The sequence below is a fragment of the Salvelinus fontinalis genome, unplaced genomic scaffold, assembly GCF_029448725.1.
Source record: "Salvelinus fontinalis isolate EN_2023a unplaced genomic scaffold, ASM2944872v1 scaffold_0180, whole genome shotgun sequence".
NCBI classification, from domain to species: domain Eukaryota; kingdom Metazoa; phylum Chordata; class Actinopteri; order Salmoniformes; family Salmonidae; genus Salvelinus; species Salvelinus fontinalis.
Window position 1 is genome coordinate 209894 of NW_026600389.1, and position 16261 is coordinate 226154.

The following is a 16261-nucleotide window of genomic DNA, read 5'->3' on the forward strand; positions in this document are numbered from 1 at the left end:
ACACTACAATATAATAACACTACAAAATAATAACACTACAATATAATAACACTAGGATTAAACACTACAATATAATAACACTACAATATAATAACACTACAATATAATAACACTACAATATAATAACACTACAATATAATAACACTATAATATAATAACACTAGGGTTAAACACTACAATATAATAACACTAGGGTTAAACACTACAATATAATAACACTACAATATAATAACACTACAATATAATAACACTACAATATAATAACACTACAATATAATAACACTACAATATAATAACACTACAATATAATAACACTAGGATTAAACACTACAATATAATAACACTACAATATAATAACACTAGGATTAAACACTACAATATAATAACACTACAATATAATAACACTAGGATTAAACACTACAATATAATAACACTACAATATAATAACACTAGGGTTAAACACTACAATATAATAACACTACAATATAATAACACTAGGGTTAAACACTACAATATAATAACACTACAATATAATAACACTAGGATTAAACACTACAATATAATAACACTAGGGTTAAACACTACAATATAATAACACTACAATATAATAACACTACAATATAATAACACTAGGGTTAAACACTACAATATAATAACACTACAATATAATAACACTACAATATAATAACACTACAATATAATAACACTAGGATTAAACACTACAATATAATAACACTAGGATTAAACACTGCAATACAATAACACTAGGGTTAAACACTACAATATAATAACACTACAATATAATAACACTAGGGTTAAACACTACAATATAATAACACTACAATATAATAACACTACAATATAATAACACTACAATATAATAACACTAGGGTTAAACACTACAACATAATAACACTACAATATAATAACACTACAATATAATAACACTACAATATAATAACACTACAATATAATAACACTACAATATAATAACACCAGGGTTAAACACTACAATATAATAACACTAGGGTTAAACACTACAATATAATAACACTACAATATAATAACACTACAATATAATAACACTACAATATAATAACACTACAATATAATAACACTAGGATTAAACACTACAACATAATAACACTACAATATAATAAATAACACTACAATATAATAAATAACACTACAATATAATAAATAACACTACAATATAATAACACTACAATATGATAAATAACACTACAATATAATAAATAACACTACAATATAATAACACTAGGGTTAAACACTACAATATAATAACACTAGGGTTAACCACTACAATATAATAACACTACAATATAATAACACTAGGATTAAACACTACAATATAATAACACTAGGGTTAACCACTACAATATAATAACACTACAATATAATAACACTAGGGTTAAACACTACAATATAATAACACTAGGATTAAACACTACAATATAATAACACTAGGGTTAAACACTACAATATAATAACACTACAATATAATAACACTACAATATAATAACACTACAATATAATAACACTACAATATAATAACACTACAATATAATAAAACTACAATATAATAACACTACAATATAATAACACTACAATATAATAACACTAGGGTTAAACACTACAATATAATAACACTACAATATAATAACACTACAATATAATAACACTACAATATAATAACACTACAATATAATAACACTACAATATAATAACACCAGGGTTAAACACTACAATATAATAACACTACAATATAATAACACTACAATATAATAACACTACAATATAATAACACTACAATATAATAACACTACAATATAATAACACTAGGGTTAAACACTACAATATAATAACACTAGGGTTAAACACTACAATATAATAACACTACAATATAATAACACTACAATATAATAACACTACAATATAATAACACTACAATATAATAACACTACAATATAATAACACCAGGGTTAAACACTACAATATAATAACACTACAATATAATAACACTACAATATAATAACACTAGGGTTAAACACTACAATATAATAACACTACAATATAATAACACTACAATATAATAACACTACAATATAATAACACTACAATATAATAACACTACAATATAATAACACTACAATATAATAACACTACAATATAATAACACCAGGGTTAAACACTACAATATAATAACACTACAATATAATAACACTACAATATAATAACACTACAATATAATAACACTACAATATAATAACACTACAATATAATAACACTACAATATAATAACACCAGGGTTAAACACTACAATATAATAACACTACAATATAATAACACTACAATATAATAACACTACAATATAATAATACTACAATATAATAACACTACAATATAATAACACTACCATATAATAACACTAGGGTTAAACACTACAATATAATAACACTACAATATAATAACACTAGGGTTAAACACTACAATATAATAACACTACAATATAATAACACTAGGGTTAAACACTACAATATAATAACACTACAATATAATAACACTAGGGTTAACCACTACAATATAATAACACTACAATATAATAACACTACAATATAATAACACTACAATATAATAACACTACAATATAATAACACTACAATATAATAACACTAGGGTTAACCACTACAATATAATAACACTACAATATAATAACACTACAATATAATAACACTACAATATAATAACACTAGGGTTAAACACTACAATATAATAACACTACAATATAATAACACTACAATATAATAACACTACAATATAATAACACTACAATATAATAACACTAGGGTTAAACACTACAATATAATAACACTACAATATAATAACACTAGGGTTAAACACTACAATATAATAACACTAGGGTTAAACACTACAATATAATAACACTACAATATAATAACACTAGGGTTAAACACTACAATATAATAACACTAGGGTTAAACACTACAATATAATAACACTACAATATAATAACACTAGGATTAAACACTACAATATAATAACACTAGGGTTAAACACTACAATATAATAACACTACAATATAATAACACTAGGATTAAACACTACAATATAATAACACTACAATATAATAACACTACAATATAATAACACTACAATATAATAACACTAGGGTTAAACACTACAATATAATAACACTACAATATAATAACACTACAATATAATAACACTAGGGTTAAACACTACAATATAATAACACTACAATATAATAACACTACAATATAATAACACTACAATATAATAACACTACAATATAATAACACTACAATATAATAACACTACAATATAATAACACTACAATATAATAACACTACAATATAATAACACTACAATATAATAACACTAGGATTAAACACTACAATATAATAACACTAGGGTTAAACACTACAATATAATACCACTAGGATTAAACACTACAATATAATACCACTACAATATAATACCACTACAATATAATAACACTACAATATAATAACACTACAATATAATAACACTACAATATAATAACACTACAATATAATAACACTACAATATAATAACACTACAATATAATAACACTAGGGTTAAACACTACAATATAATAACACTAGGGTTAAACACTACAATATAATACCACTAGGATTAAACACTACAATATAATACCACTACAATATAATAACACTACAATATAATAACACTACAATATAATAACACTAGGGTTAAACACTACAATATAATAACACTACAATATAATAACACTACAATATAATAACACTACAATATAATAACACTACAATATAATAACACTACAATATAATAACACTACAATATAATAACACTAGGATTAAACACTACAATATAATAACACTACAATATAATAACACTACAATATAATAACACTACAATATAATAACACTAGGGTTAAACACTACAATATAATAACACTACAATATAATAACACTAGGGTTAAACACTACAATATAATAACACTACAATATAATAACACTACAATATAATAACACTACAATATAATAACACTACAATATAATAACACTACAATATAATAACACTACAATATAATAACACTACAATATAATAACACTAGGGTTAAACACTACAATATAATAACACTATAATATAATAACACTACAATATAATAACACTACAATATAATAACACTAGGGTTAAACACTACAATATAATAACACTACAATATAATAACACTAGGGTTAAACACTACAATATAATAACACTAGGGTTAAACACTACAATATAATAACACTAGGGTTAAACACTACAACATAATAACACTATAATATAATAACACTACAATATAATAACACTACAATATAATAACACTAGGATTAAACACTACAATATAATAACACTACAATATAATAACACTACAATATAATAACACTACAATATAATAACACTAGGATTAAACACTACAATATAATAACACTACAATATAATAACACTAGGGTTAAACACTACAATATAATAACACTAGGGTTAAACACTACAACATAATAACACTATAATATAATAACACTACAATATAATAACACTACAATATAATAACACTAGGATTAAACACTACAATATAATAACACTACAATATAATAACACTACAATATAATAACACTACAATATAATAACACTACAATATAATAACACTACAATATAATAACACTAGGATTAAACACTACAATATAATAACACTAGGATTAAACACTACAATATAATAACACTAGGGTTAAACACTACAATATAATAACACTACAATATAATAACACTAGGATTAAACACTACAATATAATAACACTACAATATAATAACACTACAATATAATAACACTAGGGTTAAACACTACAATATAATAACACTACAATATAATAACACTACAATATAATAACACTACAATATAATAACACTAGGATTAAACACTACAATATAATAACACTACAATATAATAACACTAGGGTTAAACACTACAATATAATAACACTACAATATAATAACACTACAATATAATAACACTACAATATAATAACACTAGGGTTAAACACTACAATATAATAACACTACAATATAATAACACTAGGGTTAAACACTACAATATAATAACACTAGGATTAAACACTACAATATAATAACACTACAATATAATAACACTACAATATAATAACACTACAATATAATAACACTACAATATAATAACACTACAATATAATAACACTACAATATAATAACACTAGGGTTAAACACTACAATATAATAACACTACAATATAATAACACTACAATATAATAACACTACAATATAATAACACTAGGATTAAACACTATAATATAATAACACTACAATATAATAACACTAGGGTTAAACACTACAATATAATAACACTACAATATAATAACACTACAATATAATAACACTACAATATAATAACACTAGGGTTAAACACTACAATATAATAACACTAGGGTTAAACACTACAATATAATAACACTACAATATAATAACACTACAATATAATAACACTACAATATAATAACACTACAATATAATAACACTACAATATAATAACACTAGGATTAAACACTACAGTATAATAACACTACAATATAATAACACTACAATATAATAACACTACAATATAATAACACTAGGGTTAAACACTACAATATAATAACACTACAATATAATAACACTACAATATAATAACACTACAATATAATAACACTACAATATAATAACACTACAATATAATAACACTACAATATAATAACACTACAATATAATAACACTAGGGTTAAACACTACAATATAATAACACTAGGGTTAAACACTACAATATAATAACACTACAATATAATAACACTACAATATAATAACACTACAATATAATAACACTACAATATAATAACACTACAATATAATAACACTACAATATAATAACACTACAATATAATAACACTACAATATAATAACACTACAATATAATAACACTACAATATAATAACACTACAATATAATAACACTACAATATAATAACACTACAATATAATAACACTACAATATAATAACACTACAATATAATAACACTACAATATAATAACACTACAATATAATAACACTACAATATAATAACACTAGGGTTAAACACTACAATATAATAACACTAGGGTTAAACACTACAATATAATAACACTACAATATAATAACACTACAATATAATAACACTACAATATAATAACACTACAATATAATAACACTACAATATAATAACACTAGGATTAAACACTACAGTATAATAACACTACAATATAATAACACTAGGGTTAAACACTACAATATAATAACACTACAATATAATAACACTAGGATTAAACACTACAACATAATAACACTAGGGTTAAACACTACAATATAATAACACTACAATATAATAACACTACAATATAATAACACTACAATATAATAACACTACAATATAATAACACTACAATATAATAACACTAGGGTTAAACACTACAATATAATAACACTAGGGTTAAACACTACAATATAATAACACTACAATATAATAACACTACAATATAATAACACTACAATATAATAACACTACAATATAATAACACTAGGGTTAAACACTACAATATAATAACACTACAATATAATAACACTACAATATAATAACACTAGGGTTAAACACTACAATATAATAACACTAGGGTTAAACACTACAATATAATAACACTACAATATAATAACACTAGGATTAAACACTACAATATAATAACACTACAATATAATAACACTACAATATAATAACACTACAATATAATAACACTACAATATAATAACACTACAATATAATAACACTAGGGTTAAACACTACAATATAATAACACTAGGGTTAAACACTACAATATAATAACACTACAATATAATAACACTACAATATAATAACACTACAATATAATAACACTACAATATAATAACACTATAATATAATAACACTACAATATAATAACACTAGGGTTAAACACTACAATATAATAACACTAGGGTTAAACACTACAATATAATAACACTACAATATAATAACACTAGGACTAAACACTACAATATAATAACACTAGGGTTAAACACTACAATATAATAACACCAGGGTTAAACACTACAATATAATAACACTACAATATAATAACACTAGGATTAAACACTACAATATAATAACACTACAATATAATAACACTAGGATTAAACACTACAATATAATAACACTACAATATAATAACACTACAATATAATAACACTACAATATAATAACACTACAATATAATAACACTACAATATAATAACACTACAATATAATAACACTAGGGTTAAACACTACAATATAATAACACTATAATATAATAACACTACAATATAATAACACTACAATATAATAACACTACAATATAATAACACTATAATATAATAACACTAGGGTTAAACACTACAATATAATAACACTACAATATAATAACACTACAATATAATAACACTAGGATTAAACACTACAATATAATAACACTACAATATAATAACACTACAATATAATAACACTAGGGTTAAACACTACAATATAATAACACTACAATATAATAACACTACAATATAATAACACTACAATATAATAACACTACAATATAATAACACTACAATATAATAACACCAGGGTTAAACACTACAATATAATAACACTACAATATAATAACACTAGGATTAAACACTACAATATAATAACACTACAATATAATAACACTAGGGTTAAACACTACAATATAATAACACTACAATATAATAACACTACAATATAATAACACTACAATATAATAACACTACAATATAATAACACTACAATATAATAACACTACAATATAATAACACTACAATATAATAACACTACAATATAATAACACTACAATATAATAACACTACAATATATTAACACTACAATATAATAACACTACAATATAATAACACTAGGATTAAACACTACAATATAATAACACTACAATATAATAACACTAGGGTTAAACACTACAATATAATAACACTACAATATAATAACACTACAATATAATAACACTACAATATAATAACACTACAATATAATAACACTACAATATAATAACACTACAATATAATAACACTACAATATAATAATACTACAATATAATAACACTACAATATATTAACACTACAATATAATAACACTACAATATAATAACACTAGGGTTAAACACTACAATATAATAACACTACAATATAATAACACTACAATATAATAACACTAGGGTTAAACACTACAATATAATAACACTACAATATAATAACACTACAATATAATAACACTACAATATAATAACACTAGGGTTAAACACTACAATATAATAACACTATAATATAATAACACTACAATATAATAACACTAGGATTAAACACTACAATATAATAACACTACAATATAATAACACTACAATATAATAACACTACAATATAATAACACTAGGGTTAAACACTACAATATAATAACACTACAATATAATAACACTACAATATAATAACACTAGGATTAAACTCTACAATATAATAACACTAGGATTAAACACTACAATATAATAACACTACAATATAATAACACTACAATATAATAACACTACAATATAATAACACTAGGGTTAAACACTACAATATAATAACACTACAATATAATAACACTAGGGTTAAACACTACAATATAATAACACTACAATATAATAACACTAGGGTTAAACTACTACAATATTTCCCAAACACAGACACACACAGATATTTCCAATACTGGGAGAAACGAGGCAATTAACCTACATCTGGTAAAAATTAACACAAAACTAGGAAACAAAAGCAGCCTCTTTGTTAACGATTCCTTCAGTGTGTAGTATAGTATAACTCTAGCCCTTCCTTCAGTGTGTAGTATAGTATAACTCTAGCCCTTCAGTGTGTAGTATAGTATAACTCTAACCCTTCAGTGTGTAGTATAGTATAACTCTAACCCTTCAGCGTGTAGTATAGTATAACTCTAACCCTTCCTTCAGTGTGTAGTATAGTATAACTCTAGCCCTTCAGTGTGTAGTATAGTATAACTCTAACCCTTCAGTGTGTAGTATAGTATAACTCTAACCCTTCAGTGTGTAGTATAGTATAACTCTAACCCTTCAGTGTGTAGTATAGTATAACTCTAACCCTTCAGTGTGTAGTATAGTATAACTCTAACCCTTCCTTCAGTGTGTAGTATAGTATAACTCTAACCCTTCCTTCAGTGTGTAGTATAGTATAACTCTAACCCTTCAGTGTGTAGTATAGTATAACTCTAACCCTTCATTGTGTAGTATAGTATAACTCTAACCCTTCAGTGTGTAGTATAGTATAACTCTAACCCTTCAGTGTGTAGTATAGTATAACTCTAACCCTTCCTTCAGTGTGTAGTATAGTATAACTCTAACCCTTCAGTGTGTAGTATAGTATAACTCTAACCCTTCAGTGTGTAGTATAGTATAACTCTAACCCTTCAGTGTGTGGTATAGTATAACTCTAACCCTTCAGTGTGTAGTATAGTATAACTCTAACCCTTCAGTGTGTAGTATAGTATAACTCTAACCCTTCAGTGTGTAGTATAGTATAACTCTAACCCTTCAGTGTGTAGTATAGTATAACTCTAACCCTTCAGTGTGTAGTATAGTATAACTCTAACCCTTCAGTGTGTAGTATAGTATAACTCTAACCATTCAGTGTGTAGTATAGTATAACTCTAACCCTTCAGTGTGTAGTATAGTATAACTCTAACCCTTCAGTGTATAGTATAACTCTAACCCTTCAGTGTGTAGTATAGTATAACTCTAACCCTTCAGTGTGTAGTATAGTATAACTCTAACCCTTCAGCGTGTAGTATAGTATAACTCTAACCCTTCCTTCAGTGTGTAGTATAGTATAACTCTAGCCCTTCAGTGTGTAGTATAGTATAACTCTAACCCTTCAGTGTGTAGTATAGTATAACTCTAACCCTTCAGTGTGTAGTATAGTATAACTCTAACCCTTCAGTGTGTAGTATAGTATAACTCTAACCCTTCAGTGTGTAGTATAGTATAACTCTAACCCTTCCTTCAGTGTGTAGTATAGTATAACTCTAACCCTTCCTTCAGTGTGTAGTATAGTATAACTCTAACCCTTCAGTGTGTAGTATAGTATAACTCTAACCCTTCATTGTGTAGTATAGTATAACTCTAACCCTTCAGTGTGTAGTATAGTATAACTCTAACCCTTCAGTGTGTAGTATAGTATAACTCTAACCCTTCCTTCAGTGTGTAGTATAGTATAACTCTAACCCTTCAGTGTGTAGTATAGTATAACTCTAACCCTTCAGTGTGTAGTATAGTATAACTCTAACCCTTCAGTGTGTAGTATAGTATAACTCTAACCCTTCAGTGTGTAGTATAGTATAACTCTAACCCTTCAGTGTGTAGTATAGTATAACTCTAACCCTTCAGTGTGTAGTATAGTATAACTCTAACCCTTCAGTGTTTAGTATAGTATAACTCTAACCCTTCAGTGTGTAGTATAGTATAACTCTAACCCTTCAGTGTGTAGTATAGTATAACTCTAACCCTTCAGTGTGTAGTATAGTATAACTCTAACCCTTCAGTGTGTAGTATAGTATAACTCTAACCCTTCAGTGTATAGTATAACTCTAACCCTTCAGTGTGTAGTATAGCATAACTCTAACCCTTCCATCAGTATGTAGTATAATATAACTCTAACCCTTCAGTGTGTAGTATAGTATAACTCTAACCCTTCAGTGTGTAGTATAATTCTAACCCTTCAGTGTGTAGTATAGTATAACTCTAACCCTTCAGTGTGTAGTATAGTATAACTCTAACCCTTCCTTCAGTGTGTAGTATAGTATAACTCTAACCCTTCAGTGTGTAGTATAGTATAACTCTAACCCTTCAGTGTGTAGTATAGCATAACTCTAACCCTTCAGTGTGTAGTATAGTATAACTCTAACCCTTCAGTGTGTAGTCTAGTATAACTCTAACCCTTCCTTCAGTGTGTAGTATAGTATAACTCTAACCCTTCAGTGTGTAGTATAGTATAACTCTAACCCTTCAGTGTGTAGTATAGTATAACTCTAACCCTTCCATCAGTATGTAGTATAATATAACTCTAACCCTTCAGTGTGTAGTATAGTATAACTCTAACCCTTCAGTGTGTAGTATAATTCTAACCCTTCAGTGTGTAGTATAGTATAACTCTAACCCTTCAGTGTGTAGTATAGTATAACTCTAACCCTTCCTTCAGTGTGTAGTATAGTATAACTCTAACCCTTCAGTGTGTAGTATAGTATAACTCTAACCCTTCAGTGTGTAGTATAGTATAACTCTAACCCTTCAGTGTGTAGTATAGTATAACTCTAACCCTTCAGTGTGTAGTATAGTATAACTCTAACCCTTCAGTGTGTAGTATAGTATAACTCTAACCCTTCAGTGTGTAGTATAGTATAACTCTAACCCTTCAGTGTGTAGTATAGTATAACTCTAACCCTTCAGTGTGTAGTATAGTATAACTCTAACCCTTCAGTGTGTAGTATAGTATAACTCTAACCCTTCAGTGTGTAGTATAGTATAACTCTAACCCTTCAGTGTGTAGTATAGTATAACTCTAACCCTTCAGTGTGTAGTATAGTATAACTCTAACCCTTCAGTGTGTAGTATAGTATAACTCTAACCCTTCAGTGTGTAGTATAGTATAACTCTAACCCTTCCTTCAGTGTGTAGTATAGTATAACTCTAACCCTTCAGTGTGTAGTATAGTATAACTCTAGCCCTTCAGTGTGTAGTATAGTATAACTCTAACCCTTCAGTGTGTAGTATAGTATAACTCTAACCCTTCAGTGTGTAGTATAGTATAACTCTAACCCTTCAGTGTGTAGTATAGTATAACTCTAACCCTTCCTTCAGTGTGTAGTATAGTATAACTCTAACCCTTCAGTGTGTAGTATAGTATAACTCTAACCCTTCAGTGTGTAGTATAGTATAACTCTAACCCTTCAGTGTGTAGTATAGTATAACTCTAACCCTTCAGTGTGTAGTATAGTATAACTCTAACCCTTCAGTGTATAGTATAGTATAACTCTAACCCTTCAGTGTGTAGTATAGTATAACTCTAACCCTTCAGTGTGTAGTATAGTATAACTCTAACCCTTCAGTATGTCGTGAGTCACTGAGTTACTGAGTCATGATTACTGAATCCAACTGATCTGTTTTTAAGGATCCTGGCATGAGTGAGAGAAGGGGGGATGAGTGTGTGTGTGTGTGTGTGTGTGTGTGTGTGTGTGTGTGTGTGTGTGTGTGTGTGTGTGTGTGTGTGTGTGTGTGTGTGTGTGTGTGTGTGTGTGTGTGTGTGTGTGTGTGTGTGTGTGTATATGAGTGACCCTGTATATAGCCTCGTTATTAGTTTAATTGTTTTACTATGTCCTTTTAAATTCACAAACGACTGTAAAAGCTTTGAACAGTAAAGTCTAAACCCATGTGACCAATAGGATTTTATTATTTGGTGTTTGAACTGTCTCCTAGCGATAGCAGGATACACTATCTGTTTCCTGTGATGCCGCCACATATCTAGCTCCCCAGCTGGTGTGTGTGTGTGTCAGTACTTACATGTAGTAGGTGTGAAGGAGCTGGTTCGAGGGGCTCCCTGTGTGGTTGGAGGAAGAGGAGGCATGGTGGATGGAGTTAACCTGGATTGTGTTTTCACATCCGCAGGTGAGTCGGGCATAGTGGAGCACTTCTCAGTGTGATCTGGAGACACAGAGGAGGAATACACTGTTTTAGATACATGTAGGTAACATGGTCATTCAGGTAACATGGTCATGTAGGTAACATGGTCATTTAGGTACATGTAGGTAACATGGTCATTTAGATACATGGTCATTTAGGTAACATGGTCATTTAGATACATGTACGTAACATGGTCATTTAGGTAACATGGTCATTTAGGTAACATGGTCATTTAGGTAACATGGTCATTTAGGTAACATGGTCATTTAGATACATGTACGTAACATGGTCATATAGGTAACATGGTCATTTAGGTAACATGGTCATTTAGGTAACATGGTCATTTAGGTAACATGGTCATTTAGATACATGTAGGTAACGTGGTCATTTAGGTAACATGGTCATTTAGATACATGTAGGTAACATGGTCATTTAGGTACATGTAGGTAACATGGTCATTTAGGTAACATGGTCATTTAGATAAATGTAGGTAACATGGTCATTTAGATACATGTAGGTAACATGGTCATTTAGGTAACATGGTCATTCAGGTAACATGGTCATTCAGGTACATGTAGGTAACATGGTCATTTATGTAACATGGTCATTTAGGTAACATGGTCATTCAGGTACATGTAGGTAACATGGTCATTTAGGTAACATGGTCATTTAGGTAACATGGTCATTTAGGTAACATGGTCATTTATGTAACATGGTCATTTAGGTAACATGGTCATTCAGGTACATGTAGGTAACATGGTCATTTAGGTAACATGGTCATTTAGGTAACATGGTCATTTAGATACATGTAGGTCACATGGTCATTTAGGTACATGTAGGTAACATGGTCATTTAGGTACATGTACGTAACATGGTCATTTAGATACATGTAGGTAACATGGTCATTTAGGTAACATGGTAATTTATGTAACATGGTCATTTAGGTACATGTAGGTAACATGGTCATTTAGGTACATGTAGGTAACATGGTAATTTAGGTAACATGGTCATTTAGGTAACATGGTCATTTAGGTACATGTAGGTAACATGGTCATTTAGGTAACATGGTCATTTATATACATGTAGGTAACATGGTCATTTAGGTAACATGGTCATTTAGGTACATGTAGGTAACATGGTCATTTAGGTACATGTAGGTAACATGGTCATTTAGGTACATGTAGGTAACATGGTCATTTAGGTAACATGGTCATTTAGGTACATGTAGGTAACATGGTCATTTAGGTAACATGGTCATTTATATACATGTAGGTAACATGGTCATTTAGGTAACATGGTCATTTAGGTAACATGGTCATTTAGGTGCATGTAGGTAACATGGTCATTTAGGTACATGTAGGTAACATGGTCATTTAGGTACATGTAGGTAACATGGTCATTTAGGTACATGTAGGTAACATGGTCATTTACATACATGTGGGTAACATGGTCATTTAGGTACCATGGTCATTTAGGTACATGTAGGTAACATGGTCATTTACATACATGTGGGTAACATGGTCATTTAGGTAACATGGTCATTTAGGTAACATGGTCATTTAGATACATGTAGGTAACATGGTCATATAGGTAACATGGTCATTTACATACATGTGGGTTACATGGTCATTTAGGTAACATGGTCATTTAGATACATGTAGGTAACATGGTCATATAGGTAACATGGTCATTTAGGTAAGATGGTCATTTAGGTAAGATGGTCATTTAGGTACATATAGGTAACATGGTCATTTAGATACATGTAGGTAACATGGTCATTTAGGTACATGTAGGTAACATGGTCATTTAGGTAACATGGTCATTTAGTTATAGTGGACGGTAGTGGACGCACTTTGGGTGGGGCTTTTGGTAAACATGTCCAAAATAGCTAATTTGACATAAATAACGGACATTATTGAACAAATCAAGCATTTATTGTGGACCTGGGATTCCTAGGACTGCATTCTGATGAATTCATCAAAGGTAAGGAAACATTTATGATGTATTTTCTGGTTTCTGTTGAGTCCAACATGGCGGCTAATTTGGCTATTGTTCTGAGCTCCGTCTCAGATTATTGCATGGTTTGCTTTTTCCGTAAAGTTTTTTGGAAATCTGACACAGCGGTTGCATTAAGGAGAGGTATATCTATAATTCCATGTGTATAACTTGTATTATCATCTATATTTATGATGAGTATTTCTGTTGAAACGATGTGGCTATGCAAAATCACTTGATGTTTTTGCAACTAGTGAATCTAATGCGCCAATGTAAACTCAGATTTTTTTATATAAATATGAACTTAATCAAACAAAACATGCATGTATTGTGTAACATGAAGTCCTATGAGTGTCATCTGATGTAGATAATCAAAGGTTAGTGATTAATTTTCTCTATTTCAGTTTTTTTGTGAAAGCTATATTTCGCTGGAAAAAATGGCTGTGCTTATTGTGGTTTTGTGGTGACCTAACATAATCGTCTGTGGTGCTTTCACTGAAAAGCCTATTTGAAATCGAACACTTTAGTGGGATTAACAACAAGATTACCTTTAAAATGATATAAGACACATGAATGTCTGAGGAATTTTAATTATGAGATTTCTGCTTTTTGAATTTGGCGCCCTGCACTTTCACTCGCTGTTGTCATATCGATCCCGGTAGCGGGATTGCCACATAGAAAGACAGCATCCTTCCCACTAGCCATGATTGGCTGAGATTATGAGTGGGCTGGACATGCCGAGAGATTAGTTTGTATTGGTCTGCCATGTAGCACGCTTCTGTCTGTTTGAGCTGGTCAGCTTTTATAGCTTAAAAAAAAGTATATAAAAGTATATAAACTGTATATAAAACTTAACAAAACACTCCACTATGCATCCATTTCAATAGAACGTCCCTGCAACACCTGTTTTAGAGCACTCTCATCGGAGTATACCAGAGCGCAGAATAACTGATGAATTTACCAACGTTCAACACCCGTTGAATACGGCCGGCGTCAGTAAACGCTGTTGCCATGAGGACAGTAACAGTCACCGACGCTCTGGATAACATGAAAACAACCTAACCAGCTCTGCCAGGGGGAGTAAAATGATTAGGGGTAAAAGCTTAAGATGGTTCGTATGGCATTGGACACGGTCAGTGTGAACCAGAGTGTCTTGACACAACAGCGGGCCAAGCAAACGGAAAACGACACAGGAAGTCTTGTTTAACTAAAGGGGTTGCAGTCTGCCGTGAAGCTTTCATCCATGTATACAGGTAAGAGTCTAGATACAGTTTCAGATACTAAACATTTCTAATTTTGTCAGAAAGTTGTTT

General features: G+C 28.9%; 1 protein-coding gene across 4 annotated transcripts in view; it reads right to left on the bottom strand.

Moving 5' to 3' along the window:
- The window catches only part of LOC129844147 (protein CBFA2T1-like), a 107571-nt gene extending 94444 nt beyond the window's left edge, over positions 1-13127 (bottom strand). For 3 of the 4 annotated variants that reach the window (XM_055912552.1, XM_055912550.1, XM_055912551.1), the window contains exon 1: positions 12834-13126. In XM_055912552.1, coding sequence (XP_055768527.1) covers positions 12834-12951 — 118 coding nt within the window. In that variant the 5' untranslated portion in view covers positions 12952-13126. Of the gene's footprint in view, positions 1-12833 lie in introns of all 4 variants that reach the window. The other variant, XM_055912553.1, reaches the window with a different exon arrangement.
- Between the last annotated feature and the right edge of the window lie 3134 nt (positions 13128-16261).